Raw genomic sequence first — 16,192 nt, 5'->3', positions numbered from 1 at the left:
TACCTCATTGGCAATCATACCACATCTTCTTATTTTTATATTTTAATTCGAATTGAAGCATTAACGAAAACGCATTTATAATGCGAATTGGTTAATGCGAATTGAATTCGCATTCGATTCGAATTCAATTCGAATTTAACGTACGTGTGAACGAGGCATAAGAAAGATCTTACACGATTACATATATGAATCAAAGGCACTTTAAAATGTCACTGTATATAACGAACACATATATAATGACTCGAAGCCAAGCACGGGGATTAAAAGCAAATTAAAAACACTGTCCATACAACTATATATTTGTGTTGTAATAGTCTCAGAGCAGGTAGCTAGCAAACTTATAAAACGGACCGTGATACAAAAAAAAAAAACACAGCAGCGATAAGACGGGACGAGATGGATACGGTACGAGATGGATACGTAATCTTTAAACACATCAAGTATGAGGCCAAGTATTGTTGGAAAAGGAGTAACACGGAGGATGTCTTTAGTGGCCGACTAGTCTTGGTCCGAGTTGTCCTAATTCTAATTTCCCCTGATTAGTTCCCCTGGATGCTGCAGATGATAAGTGGCACATGTATGGAAAACAATTTCAACTTTAAATTAAAGTTTAATGTTGTACATTGCTACGAAGATTCCTAACGTATGTAAAGATTTGCTATCCTCCAGTTACACTAAGCATGCTAAGATGCTATATGAATATGCCTTTCGACTTAAAGTTTATAATGTCATTTTTAGTATGTTTAGGCACAGGCACTTGTTTTCTATCCATGGATAGTAGATCTTGCCATGGATAGAAAACAAGTGCCTGTGTGTTTAGGATTATTTTAATATTTCCACCTCCAGGGCGGACAAATCATAGGAACTTGTTTCATGCGATGACAAAGGCCCTTCCCTCTGTGCCAAAAATGAGGAGGGGACCTTTATCATCGCATGAAAAAAGAGTCCATGGTGTAGAATCTGAACGCTATTTAAAAGAAATGATGGACCACTCAGACCAGTGTATTAATAATTTCTCGGGTAATACCTGGGACTTAATCAGTGTCAAAGGGACTTGGAACTTCTAGTAGTATTAGTTAACTAAATTTTTCAGTGATCCGGAGCTACATATTTACTTGTAACTTTTGATCTACAGTACTTAAATTTATTCTGTAAATTATGTCTCTGTAACTGGAGAGTATGATTCTTATTATTATTAGAAAATCACATTGTCTCCTCTGGGACTCAAACCTGGGACCTTTGTGTTTGAAGTCTTCTACTTCTACCATTATGCGGCCACCATCAATATACTGATTATTTTGCCACTGTTACATGCGCATCCAAAAGTGGCAAAATAATCAGTGGTAAAGATTTGATATAAGAATAATGTGAAGATTTGTGCCATACATTCCATATACACATGTACAGTAACAGTGAGGTTAAAAACATCCTGGATGATGGTCTACATTGTCTCATGTAGGAAAGTCTTAAAACATTCAAGACTACCTGCACTGGTGGTGTTGAGTGGTAGTGCGTTCCAGTCCCTTATTGTTCTTGGATAGAACGATTCTTTCCTCAATTCTGTTCTACATGATGGATATTGAAAACCGTTGATGTTTAAGTTACTGGATATTCTGTCTGGTGGAGTGAGAGTGTCTTCTGTATTAACATTAACCATCCCGTTGGTAAGTTTGTACATCATTGTAAGTCTTGCTGCTTTTCTCCGAACTTCAAGGGTTTTCTATTCGAGTTGGGTAAGCATATATATATCTATTAGTGACATATCTTGCTGCTCTTCTAATGTACCATTTCCAGCCGGTGTTTGTTGTTCTGCTGGAAAGGGTCCCATACTGTGCATGCATAATCAAGGGTTGGTCTGACTAGGGATTTGTACGCAGTTTCCTCTATAGTGGTTTTATAGATGTTGAGGTTTCGTTTCAGAAATCCAATGGTCTTGTTTGCTTTGTTACATATGTTTCTGATGTGTTTGTTCCATTTCAAGTTTGAGATGTACACCTAGATACATGTATTTAGCAGATTTTAGATTCAAGGGTGTGGCCATGCAGTATGTACTCTCTAACAATAGGTTTGAGTTTTCTTGAAATTGTTAGTACATTGCATTTATCGGGATGAAAGTCCATTTTCCATTTGTTTCCCAGATTGCCAGTTTGTTGAGGTCCTCTTGTAAGTTCTCACTGTCTGCGTCTGATGCAATGGTAAGATATACTATGGTATCATCTGCAGAGTCTAACCCTTGAGCGAATATCTTCTGGTATGTTGTTTATGTAGAAGAGGAACAAACTGGGTCCGAGTACTGAACCTTGTGGGACTCCTGATTCTACATTGATAGTATCAGATTTTCTCCCTTCTACGCTCACACTAACTGAGCTAAAGAAGTGCTTGCCTAGCTCAATCTCTTACGGGTTGCATAGTATCTACTACCCCCACCCCAAGAGTCATCATACCGTTATGATTTTCACATCTTATACCCTGGCTAGAAATCCTCTCTAACCACTGTAGATTTTTTTGTTGGGCACCAACTGTAACTGGAGAGCATGATTCTTATTATAAAATCACATTGTCTCATCTGGGACTCAAACCAGGGACCTCTGTGTTCGAAGTCAGCTCTTTAACCAACTGAGCTAACAGACCTACCAACTATCTCAATTTTGGCAGTATCATCCCGATTTTTATGCCTCAACCCAAATCCTGATATCGGGATTGTAGAACAAGTCAAAATCCTGATTTTCACAAAATCTACCCAAAAACATTGTTGGTTTCCGATTTTGAAGTTTTTATGATCAATTTCTATAAATCTATAATTTTACCTGGCAACATATTTATGACAAGTTTACGACCCCAAGCTATTCAGCATTCACAACAGGTGTCATAATTGTTGTTACAGGTAATATGCTTATCTGATGGGTCATAATAATCCTCAAAATTAATTAATTTGTAAATAGAAATGGTCAGTCGGCATTTCAATTTTAATCAATTTATCATACGATCACAATTTGCAACGTTACCGGAAGTTTCATGACAAAATCGTAATTAACTGAAAGACGAAAACTGTAATGAACTCATTAGAAAAATCGTTTAAAGTTTTGAAATCAGACTTGTTTTTGTCCAGTTCTGATTTAAAATCGACGCCATATTATATTCACTTCTACTGTGTATAAGCCTCTTCAGGTAGCAGCACCTCTGAATACCAAGAAAGATAACTCTAATTTTATCCATTTCCCATTTCTCATTTCTGATAGACTAACTCAAGATCTGTCTTCATCCTTCTAACTTTAGGACATTTCGGTTTAGGTCTTTTGAACTTGGTGCAAAGATAAGAAGGTCTTTGGAGGGGGAAAGGTGGGAGGGTTTTCATTTTGTATCCTTTATTTTTTTAGGCCATTTTTCTCTATTCTTAAGTTATTTTACCAATTAATAAGTTCAAGAATCATGAAAATAAAAGAAATCGAGGCTTATTAGCTCATCATTAGTATACCAAAAGAAGAAAAATGAAGAGATATGAGACTATTTCAAGAGTAAAAAACTGCTTGCACACAGAAACACCGCAAAAATTGTAACCCTTACAGGAAAATCTCGTCGTGCACTAAAACCCCTATGGGTATTTTTAAAAGTTGGCAGGTCTGAGCTAAAGGAGTACCGTGGTACTTCCATAGCTCAACCCATTATGGCTGGCTTTTTTAAAAGTTGGCAGGTCTGAGCTAAAGGAGTACCGCGTTTACTTCCCTAGTTCAACCCATTACGGCTGGCTAAGTACAAAATGTATCTACTGGAACTACTCAAGGGAAGCAATCTCAAAGAAGAATTGATATAGAATAATAGGATGAAATTTTTTTTACAATGAAAAGATAAAATATAGAATCTGTATAAATTAGGGATGTCAACGAGTACTCGAGTATTCGAGTATCGCTCGGTAGTATAGAGTATCGAAAACATACTCGACTTATCGGTTTCCTGTTAGATTATTGCTGTCTTCTTTATAAAATTGATCTTCTTGAGAATCTCTCTGGGAAAATTAAATAGGCATCACTGATTAATCATGCTAGTAAATAAAATACATTTTGTTTCGAATCCTTGTGCTACATTGTGATTTAAAATGCCATCCGAAAATACATGGGCTATACCTAGGCTAACACTTTAAACTAAACATGTCTTAGCCTTTCTGTCACATTGGTACCGTCAGAGAAAATATTTTCGTCTGCAAGACTGTAATTACCAAGTTGCAAAAACAACTGCCCCAATAATTATAGTTGACAAGAAAATGTTTCCAAATGAAATAAATTCGTTTTATCCTCATGTTACCCTCAGTAAATGGTTAAAACTTGTAATCCTTACGCCTTTGTAAACATTACATTGTATATATGTGTTTTCTTAACGATTACCAAATACTATTGTTTGATATGGTTTTTCCTTGTTATAATTTTTAAATAGGTGTTTATTAAATTATATTGATTAGATTATTGTTTTTTACTTAATTAGTACTTGTAGGTAATGAACTATTAATTATGGTGTGTAATTCCTTGTCCCAGATACTAATGTAGATGGTTTTTCATCCGTTAACAAACCACAGAATGTAAAATACGTCTTTTAGTGTTTTCATGTTGTAGATATATTCCCGAGCGAGTACTCGAGTATCGCTAGATGAAACCAACGAATACTCGATTGATAATTGTTCACCAAGTTGACATCTCTAGTATAAATATATATATATACATGTGAAAGAATGCAAGTTGGTTATATATTACTTGTAAAATCAGTGCTATATTGATCTGTAATTAACCAATAATTGGATCACAATTATCAGTGATTCACTTGTAACAATTAACAAAATTGCATAATATTAACTTGTTTATTACCTGATCTAAACTCATCAAAATACAACTAATTTTACATTTGTTTATTCCATTTTTTTTCAGCTTAAATGTTGTGTCCATACTTGCCCCAACTGTTCAGGGTTCGACCTCTGCGGTCGTATCAAGCTGCGCATTTTATTGTGTTTTGGCCTGTTTTTCAATTGCCATAACCAATGGGTCAACTATTTTTGGTATATGGAATAATTGTAAGGTGCACTGTGATGATGATGATGTCTGTGTGACAGTTTTTAATCTGACCTTGACCTTAGTGTCATGGATCTTTAAAAATGTTAAGTTTATGTGACATTTATAGTAAAACCTTTCTCTTTAAGACTTCCAACATAAAATCAATGGTCAGAAAAACAGGCGAGACATTTCAGCTTGTACACTCTTGTTTAAAAGAGAATTTTTAAATGCTTTTTTACTAAAAAAATTTAAAATGAAAAGACAATCAAAAATACATTACAACACCCTATGAAAAGACCCCTCACCAACCACATAAAAGTTGTGAATGATGAATTATCTGGAAGAAAAAAAGAAAATGTAAAAACATGCATTGAAATTTAAGTATTTAAATAATTTGCTTAATAAATGAAAAATTCTGAAATTTTGGACACCATATAGACATGTGTATTGAGAGAAGGCTTTTAAATGCATTTTGCTATGCAGTAATGTGAGTGTTGTTTTCCTCAACAATGAATGGTGTCTTCTGTGTGCATTGAATTTGGGCCTTCCTGATTGAAAATATTGATGTGCATATGCTAATCCATCAAAAATAATACTAGTGCTGGAAATTATTTTTTACATACTCTACAGTCAGTGTGAATGAAATCAGCATTATCTAATGCCCATAGTTTGGATGTTTTTGTTATAATTGATTTTCTTTATTACATAAACGATACCAATTTTACTTCACCAGATGTGCATTTCAACAAATAATATCTCTTCAGTCTTCAGTGATGCTTGAGGCCAAAATATTTGAAAGTTCAAAACCCTAATACAAACATTGAAGAGCTGATAAGACCAAAAAGGACCAAAAGAAAAGCAAAAGCTGTAGAATGAATCAGAGTTGTGCGTTAAACTTGTATTCGTATAATGTTATCACATTGTCAGCGTCGTCATTGTTGTCGTCATCCTTCAAAGACATTTGGTTTCCAGACAATAACTTGAGCATAAGTGTATGGATTTCTTCCAAATTGTACCACAAGATGGGATTGATTTTGGGGATTATTGTCCTAACTGTTTAGCAATTAGGGGCCAAAAACAAGCATTTTCTTAACAGGACAATAACTTGTGTATAAGTCATTAAGTGTATGGATCTCTGTGAATTGCACCACAAGGTTCCATATCTAAAAGGAATGTTGGGATTGATTTTGGGGGTTATGACCCAATCCTTTTAGAAATTAGAGGCCAATAAGGGACCATACAAACTAGGATTTTCATGTTTCCGGACAATAACCTGAGTATAAGTCTATGGATCTCTATGAAATTGTACCACAAGGTTCCATACCAAAAAAGGAAGGTTGGGAATGATTTTGGGAGTTATGGTCCAAATGGTAAATGGAGTAAATGGGTCCACATTGAGGTCCAAAGGGTCAAAAACTAAACTTTGTTTGATTTCAACAAAAATTGAATTCTTGGGGTTCTTTAATTTGATATGCTGATGAATCTAACCGTGTAATTTAGATTTTTGATTTTTCGCCAGGTTTTCAAATTGGTCCACATTAAGGTCCAAAAGGTTCCAAATTAAACTTAGTTTGATTTTAACAAAAATTGAATTCAAGGGTTTTTTTGATATGCTGAATCTAAAAATGTATTTAGATTGTTGATTGTGCGCCCAGTTTTCAAGTTGGTCCATATCGGAATCTAACTGTGTATTTAGATTTTAACTTTTTTGTCCCATTATCAAATTGGTCCACATAGAGTTCCAAAAAGTCCTAAATTAAACTTTGTTTGATTTCTTCAAATATTGAATTCTTAGGATTCTTTGATATGCTAAATCTGATCATGTATTTAGATTTTGGATATTGAACCATAATAGGTTAAAATCCAATTTGAAATTTTTAAGTTCTTAGACAACATTCATTCTTCAGTCAGAAACCTATGCTATGTCAAGCATTTAATCACAATCAAACTTTAGAGCTATATTGCACAATTATTAGAAATTGTTAGTAGATTCATAGTTAAAAATAGATGTAGCATCATATTCTAATTTGAGAAATGATGTATAAATATAGCTTGAAATTTACTATTCATTATTTCATATTTTGAAAAATATTTAGAGGTAAGTTTTATAGATTTTTTAAAGACATTGTGTTAATGATGAAGGATATTTTTGAAATTTTATTTTTCATTTTTCATGCCCCCACCGTAGCGGAGGGGGCATTAAGTTTTACCCTTGTTCATACTTATGTACGTCCCAAATTTGGTTTCCATTCTGTAACTTTAGTTTGCCTCAACCAAATCTTATGAAACTTATACAAAATGCTTATTACCACAAAACACAGATCAAGTTTGAATTTTGGTGGCGTCACTTTAACCGTTCTAGAGTTATGCCCCTTTACAAATGGAAAAATTGCTGAATTTTTCGTTTCTGTTCTCTAACTTTAGTTTGCCTCAACCAAATGTTGTGAAACTTATACACAATGCTAATTACCACAAAACACAGATCAAGTTTGAATTTTGGTGGCGTCACTTTAACCGTTTAAACTTTGTGGTAGGTTTGTTTGTTAAACATTCTGTATGAATTGATTTTCAAATGCTATATGTATATATATATTTTTTTATGAAGCAAATTCCTTTTAAAACTTAGCTAATATTGTCCATTAATAAATAAATAAATTAAATTCTTGGTGTACTTGGATATGCTGAATCTAACTGAGTATTTAGATTTTGGATATTGGATAGGTAAAATCCGATTTCAAATTTTCAGTTCAATGACCACATTCATTCTGTGACAGAAACCTATGCTGTGTCAAATATTTAATCACAATCCAAATTCAGAGCTATTTCAAGCTTGAATGTAGTGTACTTGCCCCAACTGTTCAGGGTTCAACCTCTGCTGTTGTATCTAGCTGTGCCCAGCGGATCATTGCGTGAACCCCTGAGGGTTCACGCATATTTATTAGTTAGAAATATAGTCTATGGAGGAATATTCGGAAGTTAAATTATTGTTCATTCGGAACACCTATTCATCTTATCTGTATTAGCTTCCTGCAATTAAGAGCACCTCCATATGGTGTATCTAAGATATTTAAAACATGGCAATAAAGAATTTTCACAGATCGCTAATTCACTTATCTGATATATGATAATAAACAATCTATAGATCCTTTTCAAACGTGTATTTATTGTAAAACTACATTTTATGCATTGCAAGGGTTGCCTAACTTGAGCAAAGTTGACAGTTGTACCCTTTGATAAACAAGTGAAAGCTAAATGGTCAAGATTTAATTATGACGACCTATGGTATCAAACATCTGTGTCTAGATATTCACAGAGAGATATTTTAAAATAGTGCTGTGGTTTCTACATAATGAGTTAAAGTGGGCTTTTGGGATTTGATTTGTAACAATAAAATCATTATGCACACTTGTCATTTTGACAAATCAGATACAAAAAAATCTGTTTCAAATGAAAATAAAACAAGTAAAATAAGGCTGTTCGTTAATATACATTTTTACAACTTTTACTGTTTCCATTTTACAGTACTCTCTATCAATTAAGTTATCTTGTAAGTTAATTAAATGTTTATTTAATTCATTGATGTCACTATTATTTCAGTGACCGCTGCAGAAAGTCTTGACTCGTTCAAGAGACTACTGCATGCACATTAAATTTCAAGTCCAGTGTTATTATTTGCACCATGTATAAATGTTATGTACAGCACAAATTATTTCCTTTCTGTTAAAATTATTTTTTGACTTGTAAAGTATGCAAGCGCACACCAAACAGTGACAGGATAGTCAACCAAATGGCGGTGGTCACTTAGTGGTAGAAGTAGAAATTTCTTATATTATTCACACATTGTAATGCTCTTAAATTTATGTGTGTTTTGGATGTGCACTAGTGATTGGTAAATATTGATACGTTTCTGTGTTTTTAATATATGTGACTTAACATCAAGAATTCCATTATTATGGAATCGTTCACTTTTGTACACTTTGGTATCTAAATAGAGGGTGGCAAAAGGGAGGGTCTGAACACGGAAACACCTGAAATAACAAATCACAAAAACGTTGCACGAAAAAAAACACTCTGGAAAAACGGAGCCAAGGAATAAAATCGTAAATATTAAGGAAAATAGTACCAAAAGTTATTACTCAGCCGTTTACTTTTTAATCAAATGCGGGACAAGCACGAGAAAAATAAGAGTACCGACACGAAACACGTAAAATAATTAAGGGAAAACACGAAGCACGCACATCGAACAAAACACGAGAAAACGAGAAATAAAACGTTGAAACACGGAAACACGTGAAATAAAAAAGGCCGAAAACGTTGCACGAATGTGAATAACCCTTTACCACCCTCTTAATAGGCCATACTAGATGTCGACACCTCATATCAGAACTTAAGTAGATGGTCAATTTCGTTTGCAAGGTTAAAGAAATCTTCAACTTGCTCTAGTTTGCCTGTGAAGACCATAAAACCGTCATCCCTATTGACAGTGTAATTTGATGTTTTCTCTCCATTGGAACTTATCTAAGATTTTAATGAATAGGGCAGACAGATGCAGATCTGTGCATGTTGGTGACAATGGGTGCTCCCATAATGTGTTTGTATAACAGTCCATTAAACTCAAATTCATTGTTTCTAAGAATGAATTTAACAAATGCAGTTAAATCTATTTTGCTGAGAATCTTTAAAGTATATTCTCCTGTGTGTCAATAAATTCTAATGCATTGACAACAGTTTCTTCTAAATTATCAATGATCGTATGTGTGTACATTGACGTACATCATAGGCAATAAGATTGCATACTTTTTTTACCTCGTGTGACTCTATTTTATTAATGAAATTTTTTGTATCTTGAATGTAAAAGTTGCATGCCTCTTCAATAATTGGATGTTGGATTTGTACTTATTGATAATTTAGTCTTAGATGCATGATTTTTTTAATAAGTTGTTAGTGGCTTTGAACTAGCTGTCAGTAACTGCGAGTACTCTCAGATCTGTACTTAGTGTCTATTTGTTGTTGGGATATACAAGTACCCGGCCACGTCCACTCTGTGTAGTATTTCTGTTTGTATCCATCTGATGAGTTAACTTGCCTTTTTCAACTGATTTTTATAGTTCGTTCTTATGTTGTACTTTACACCACTGTCCCAGGTTAGGGGGAAGGTTGGGATCCCGCTTACATGTTTAACGCCGCCACATTCTGTATGTATGTGCCTGTCCCAAGTCAGGAGCCTGTAATTCAGTAGTTGTCGTTTGTTGATGTGTTACATATTTGTTTTTCGTTCATTTTTTGTACATAAATTAGACCGTTAGTTTTCTCGTTTGAATTGTTTTACATTTGTCATTTCGGGGCCTTTTATAGCTGACTATGCGGTATGGGCTTTGCTCATTGTTAAAGGCCGTACGGTGACCTATCGTTGTTAATTTCTGTGTCATTTGGTCTCTTGTGGAGAGTTGTCTCATTGGCAATCATACCACATCTTCTTTTTTATATTTATAATCACTAGTAGATCAAGTAAGTATCTCTCGAGGGAGAGTTACACTTATTGATGATTGGTTGGTAACGAACATTAATGTGTCCTGCTAGCTGACCAGTTCGCAATGCCTCATTACTTATTTCTAGATTAATTTTATGAATTTTTGGAAGAAGGTACATGTGTCCTCCATGTTTTGAATTATTATTATTCTTTAAGAAATTATACGTCTGGGAATCTTTTTTTCTCTCTCCTTGCTTTATATTTAACACTTCTCTCAACATGCCAAAATTGTAATGATTTACAATGAAAAGAAAATATTATCCTCCACACACATGGCCAAGATAACACTGATATATAATTTCTTATTCAGTTGAATTAATAATTAGAATAAAAAAGTTCTAAGGTTCACGTATTGTCTTTTTTTTTAAAAAAAGCAACTTGTTTTATTGTTAAAAAGAAAGTTAGTCCCTGCGATCATTTGAAAAAATTATCCCTGAATTTATTACTTTTAGGTAATAAACCAAACCTGTTTTATATACATGGTCTTATACAATGTTTACTAGGGATTTTCATCCAATCCATGTTATGTCACAAAATGAAAAATGTATTTATTTAATCATTAATTTAACTTCCAGCGATATACATATTTAAGAATTTTCAGATATACTTTAAAATATGTTTCTATATCTAAAATAAGGACCATATGGTATAATTGCCAATGTATTAGACTACTATCAACTAGAGTCCTACTGACATGGATTTAAGCAACTATATTACTATAAGTCACCATATGGCCTTCCAAAATAAGCATAAAAATGTGAAACAGTTTAAACAATTGATTGTACAATCACCCCAAAAAATAAAAACAGACAGCAACCAAATACAACCACTGTATAACAGGCTTGTGACTTGGGACAGGCACATATAGAATGTGGCAGGTTTAAACGTGTTTGTGAGTGCTCAACCCTCCCCGACAGTGGTGTAACAGCCAACATAAGAACATCCTGTAAAAATTAGTGTGAAATGGCTTGACTCATGATCCATCAGATTGGCAAGATTCTACTATGCTTTTGAGAAGTTATGGCTGTTCCTATCAGATTGGTTTTAAATTGGTCATATTTAGTATAACCTGAACATTAAATAGTCACAGTGAATGTTAAAAAACTTTGGCAAATCATGTATTGACTCCTAACCATGCTAACCATCCATTGTGTAAATGTAAGAAAAATAAAAGAGAGGAACATATTTGTGTTACCCCCTCAATACTGTCAAAATTCTAAAAGACTCAATTGACCTTTTCGTTATGTTGCTTCTGAATTTTTTTTCCAATTTTAACCAAAAATCGTGTATTTAACCGTATTTACAAAGCAAACCAATATGAGGTTGGAAATAAATGCCCAAACAGGATTTTGATACCACATTCGAATATTAATAACATAAAGGTATCCAAATGGAATAAAAATTCAAATAACAATAAAGATTAATTTTTGGATTTTAGCAAAATGTAAAAAAGTGCACTTATTAAGCAGCAACTTTCAGATGTAACTAATTGATAATAAACTGTTATCACAGAGATATGTCTCGCCTTTTTGTAATTTTGATAATGCAAATGTTGAAATTAAAATAGCAATACTTTAACATGTAAGTTATGCAAATATTCAAGTAGATGAACCATGACTGAAGGTACATAGCTAAACAATCTGCATACCAAATATCATTGACCTACCACTAGTGGTTCCCCGTAAATTGACCTAATCACAAACTAATACATGTAAACTATGAAAAGTTTCAAAGTCAATAGACCTTGACTGAGGGGGCGGGGCCAAATAATCTCCATGGTAATGAGATGTGCCAATGCTAATACAACTGCATACCAAATATCATTAACCTACCACTAGTGGTTCACCATGAACTAGACCTAATCACAAACTAATACATTGTTGACGCCGCCACCGCCGCCGGAAACAGCATACCTATGTCTCGCTTTTTGACTCCGTTAAGGCGAGACAAAAATGACAAAACTGAAGATAATTTACTGTATGTGTGCTTTAGCAGGTTCAATAAGTCTTTTGCTGAAATTGAGTATATCTCTATAATAATTATTAGTAAACCTTTAATTCCTGTTTAATAGTTTAATTATACCATCTTCTTAGTTTAGATATGTGTTAGTTTAATTATACCGTCTTCTTACTTTAGATATGAGTGATGTCATAGATGCTTAGAATCATTTTGCAAAGAAGATGATCACTATCCAGATACAAGAGGTAGGTTAACATATTAAAGATGAAAAGTTTACTTGTTCAACCATTTATACAGTACACATCAAAATCATTCAATAAAGTTCCACTCAAATTCTAGCATTGAATTCAATAAACTGAATTTGAGAGCTTACTGAATTTTTTATTGAGCCTGCAACATTTTGTGGTGGAAGCTTGACATAGATATCTTACATTTAAAAGGTGGTGTCATGATCAACATTAAGCATGTTTAGGTTCAGCATGTTCAGTCTGTGGTTAAATATTTTTTTTTAGACATCAATAACTTCACTGTGTCTTAACTACCCCGGCAAAAAATGTTTGGACTCGATAGTATCTAATGTCCGGTACGGTGACGGACAATCAACAGACAGAGAAAAGGTAGAATTTCTATTTATTTATTTGTTTTTTAATGACATTGAAGAATAAACATACACATATAACTATTTTCGATTGTGTGATGTAATATTTTCTACAACCGTTCTAGATTAATGGAGAAATAAGTAAAAAGGCACATGAAAATGGTGAATTGCGTGAACCTTGCTACGAATTTGTTTAATTTCTTTTTAAATTGTGCACATTGTACGGAAAGAAAAGTACGGAAAGAAAGATATTAACACAGAGATTGCATGGCTAGTCACTATGAGCACCTCAATATTTGCATTTCTGTGCATGGAACGGAAGAAATGGGTCATGTCAAAATGGAAGGACCCTGTTTCGTCAATGTTGTTTATTACACAAGGACCCTGTTTTGTCTCAGTATAGGACCCGGTTTTGTTTTGTTTTGAAACCACAAATATATGAAAAGCTACTTTAGCACGGATCTGGACATTGCCCATCGGAAGAAATTAAATATTTGAGTCAAAAAGATGTTATACAGATGTTATTGCAATACAAACATGTGTTAAAATATATTTCAAACGGGAACTTTTCGAAATAGGGAGTAGACATTTTTGAATGCTATACGTATACCTTATTGATCTTATCTTCGAACTAAGTTTAAATGGAAATAAATACTTTATATCATGTTCTTACATTAATTCCTTATGATAGAAAAAAGAAGATGTGGTGTGATTGCCAATGAGACAACTCGTCACAAGAGATCAAATGACACAGAAATTAACAACTGTAGGTCGCCGTACGTCCTTCAACAATGAACAAAGCTCATACAACATAGTCAGCTATAAAAGGCCCCGAAATGACAAGTGTAAAACAATTCAAACGAGGAAACTAACGGCCTAGTTTATGTACAAAAAAAAATGAACGAAAAACAAATATGTAACACAGCAACAAAGACAACCACTGAAATACAGGCTCCTGGCTTGGGACAGGTAAATATATACAGAATGTGACGGGGTTAAACATCTTAGCGGGATCCCAACCCTCACCCTTACCTGGGAAATTGGTGTAACAGTACAACATAAGAACAAACTATAAAAATCAGTTGAAAAAGGCTTAAGTCATCAGATGGATACAAATAGAAATACATCTCAAAAATGTTTGTTTGTTTTCTATACTACTGTAATGATGTAAAAATAAGAAGATGTGGAATGATTGTGTTACCATATCAATTTATCAAAAGAGTAAGGATAGTATGCTTTACTACACTATACGCTATGTTTACAATATATTTACTCATTCGTTCATCCATTGACAAACAGTGAGAGAAAAAGCTCCGTTTTGAAGGCCGTACTTTGACCTATAATGGTTTACTTTTACAAATTGTGACTTGGAAGGAGAGTTGTCTCATTGGCACTCATACCACATCTATTAGAACGTTTTGGATATCTCAAATCAATATGGTTGCCTTTCGAACGTGTATTTTATGTCCGCTTCGAAATACACAAGTTCTAAACTTCCCCATTAGAAACAAAATAATTCTATCATGCCATGCTCTACGCTCATTTTAACATAGGTAGGCATTGTATTTGTCAATATTTTATACCTGGCTAACGCTTGGTTTAAAAATTTTAACAAATATAATGCCTTCCTATGTTAAAATGAGCATTGAGCATGGCATGAAAGAATTATTTCTTTTTATAAATAAAAGTTGGTTTGCAACATTATAACGTCCAATATCTTCGTCTTCGTCTTCGTAGAACAACCTAATTGGCAATTTAGCTCGTGAAAAATGACGATGAGACAGCTTTCCATCAGAGACCAAATGATGTAAAAGTTAACAAATATAGAACACCGTATGGCATCCAACAATGAGAAACGCCCATACGGCATAGAAAGCTAAAAAAGGCCCCGAAATGAAAACTGTAAAAAAAAAACTAATGTGAAAACTAACGACCTAGATTTATGTACAAAATAAAAAACGAATAACAAATACATGTATGATATACAGCAAAAAAAGACAACAACCGATTTACAGGCTCCTAGATTCGGTACTGGCACATACAGAATGACGGGGTTGAACGTGTAAGCTCCCCCCCCCCTCCCAGCTCCCCCTCCAAAAAAAACAAGAAAAAAAACTGGTATAACAGCACAACATATGAACAAACTATAAAATTCAGTGAGTTGAAAAAGGCTTAACTCATTTGATTACAGAGCCCCTATAGTAAATATGCGATTGGCGGCTGTCTCTGTTTTTTCGTCTTTTATCAAATTCTATGATGGTATACGATATAGTTACATTATATCAGTGGCGGATCCAGGGGAGTAGAGGAAGAACGCCGACCCCTCCCCCTTTTGGTGGCTAGAAATAATTATTTTATCATGTTTTTTACGATTTATATATGATTTTTTATTTAGCATAAAATCGTTAAAAAAAGTTCCCCTTGCAACGCTCGGCGGTATAAAATCCGTTTATGAATACGCCCCTTTAAAAAAGTCATGGCCTCGGTCCGCCCTTGCATATTGACAATTTAAAACTTGACCAAATTGGTTAAATTGTAGAACACTTGTCAATGTACGATAATCATTATACAATGAAGAGATAAACCTATATATAATAGTTGTACTATATAGGGCAGTTGTTAACAACTTGATAATAGTGCATTAAAGAATTTGTTAATGTTAAAAAAAAAAAAGAAAAAAAAAATAGAGATAAAACATCGTTTATTTATAAAAATTACTAATCAAATAATCATTATTGCAATTTCCGGATGGCCTAAGACTTTTATACTAATTTATACTTAGTATTATTGTAACAAGGAGGGTAAACAGATTTTTAACGCACTATTATTGTGATCCTTTGCGCCGCATGGAAATTCCTTTTCTTGGGCGATTCTGCATGCACATACATTTGTCTTATTCTCTTGCTTTATAATGAACGTTTAGTTTCAGAATATTTATTTTCAACCGATTATACTGTCTTCCCTTTAAGTAGAGCGGACACTAAGATAACCATCTTGTTGTCCCAGAAAATCCCATATCAAATGTGCGTCCTTAAATTTTCAAAGCCGTACACTAATTAAGTTTGAACA

At 33.7% G+C, this 16,192-nt stretch overlaps 1 protein-coding gene across 2 annotated transcripts in view; it reads left to right on the top strand.

Moving 5' to 3' along the window:
• The first annotated feature begins 545 nt into the window (after nt 1–545).
• LOC127701133 (uncharacterized) overlaps nt 546–16,192 on the top strand; it is a 131,195-nt gene continuing 115,548 nt past the window's right edge. For both annotated transcript variants that reach the window (XM_052204924.1, XM_052204923.1), the window contains exons 1-2: nt 546–643; nt 12,703–12,770. In XM_052204924.1, the coding sequence (XP_052060884.1) occupies nt 12,747–12,770 (24 nt within the window). In that variant the 5' untranslated portion in view covers nt 546–643; nt 12,703–12,746. The remainder of the gene's footprint in view (nt 644–12,702; nt 12,771–16,192) is intronic.

This window comes from Mytilus californianus, unplaced genomic scaffold (assembly GCF_021869535.1).
Source record: "Mytilus californianus isolate M0D057914Y unplaced genomic scaffold, xbMytCali1.0.p SCAF_5, whole genome shotgun sequence".
Classification (NCBI taxonomy): domain Eukaryota; kingdom Metazoa; phylum Mollusca; class Bivalvia; order Mytilida; family Mytilidae; genus Mytilus; species Mytilus californianus.
This window is presented reverse-complemented; position numbering and strand designations above follow the sequence as displayed.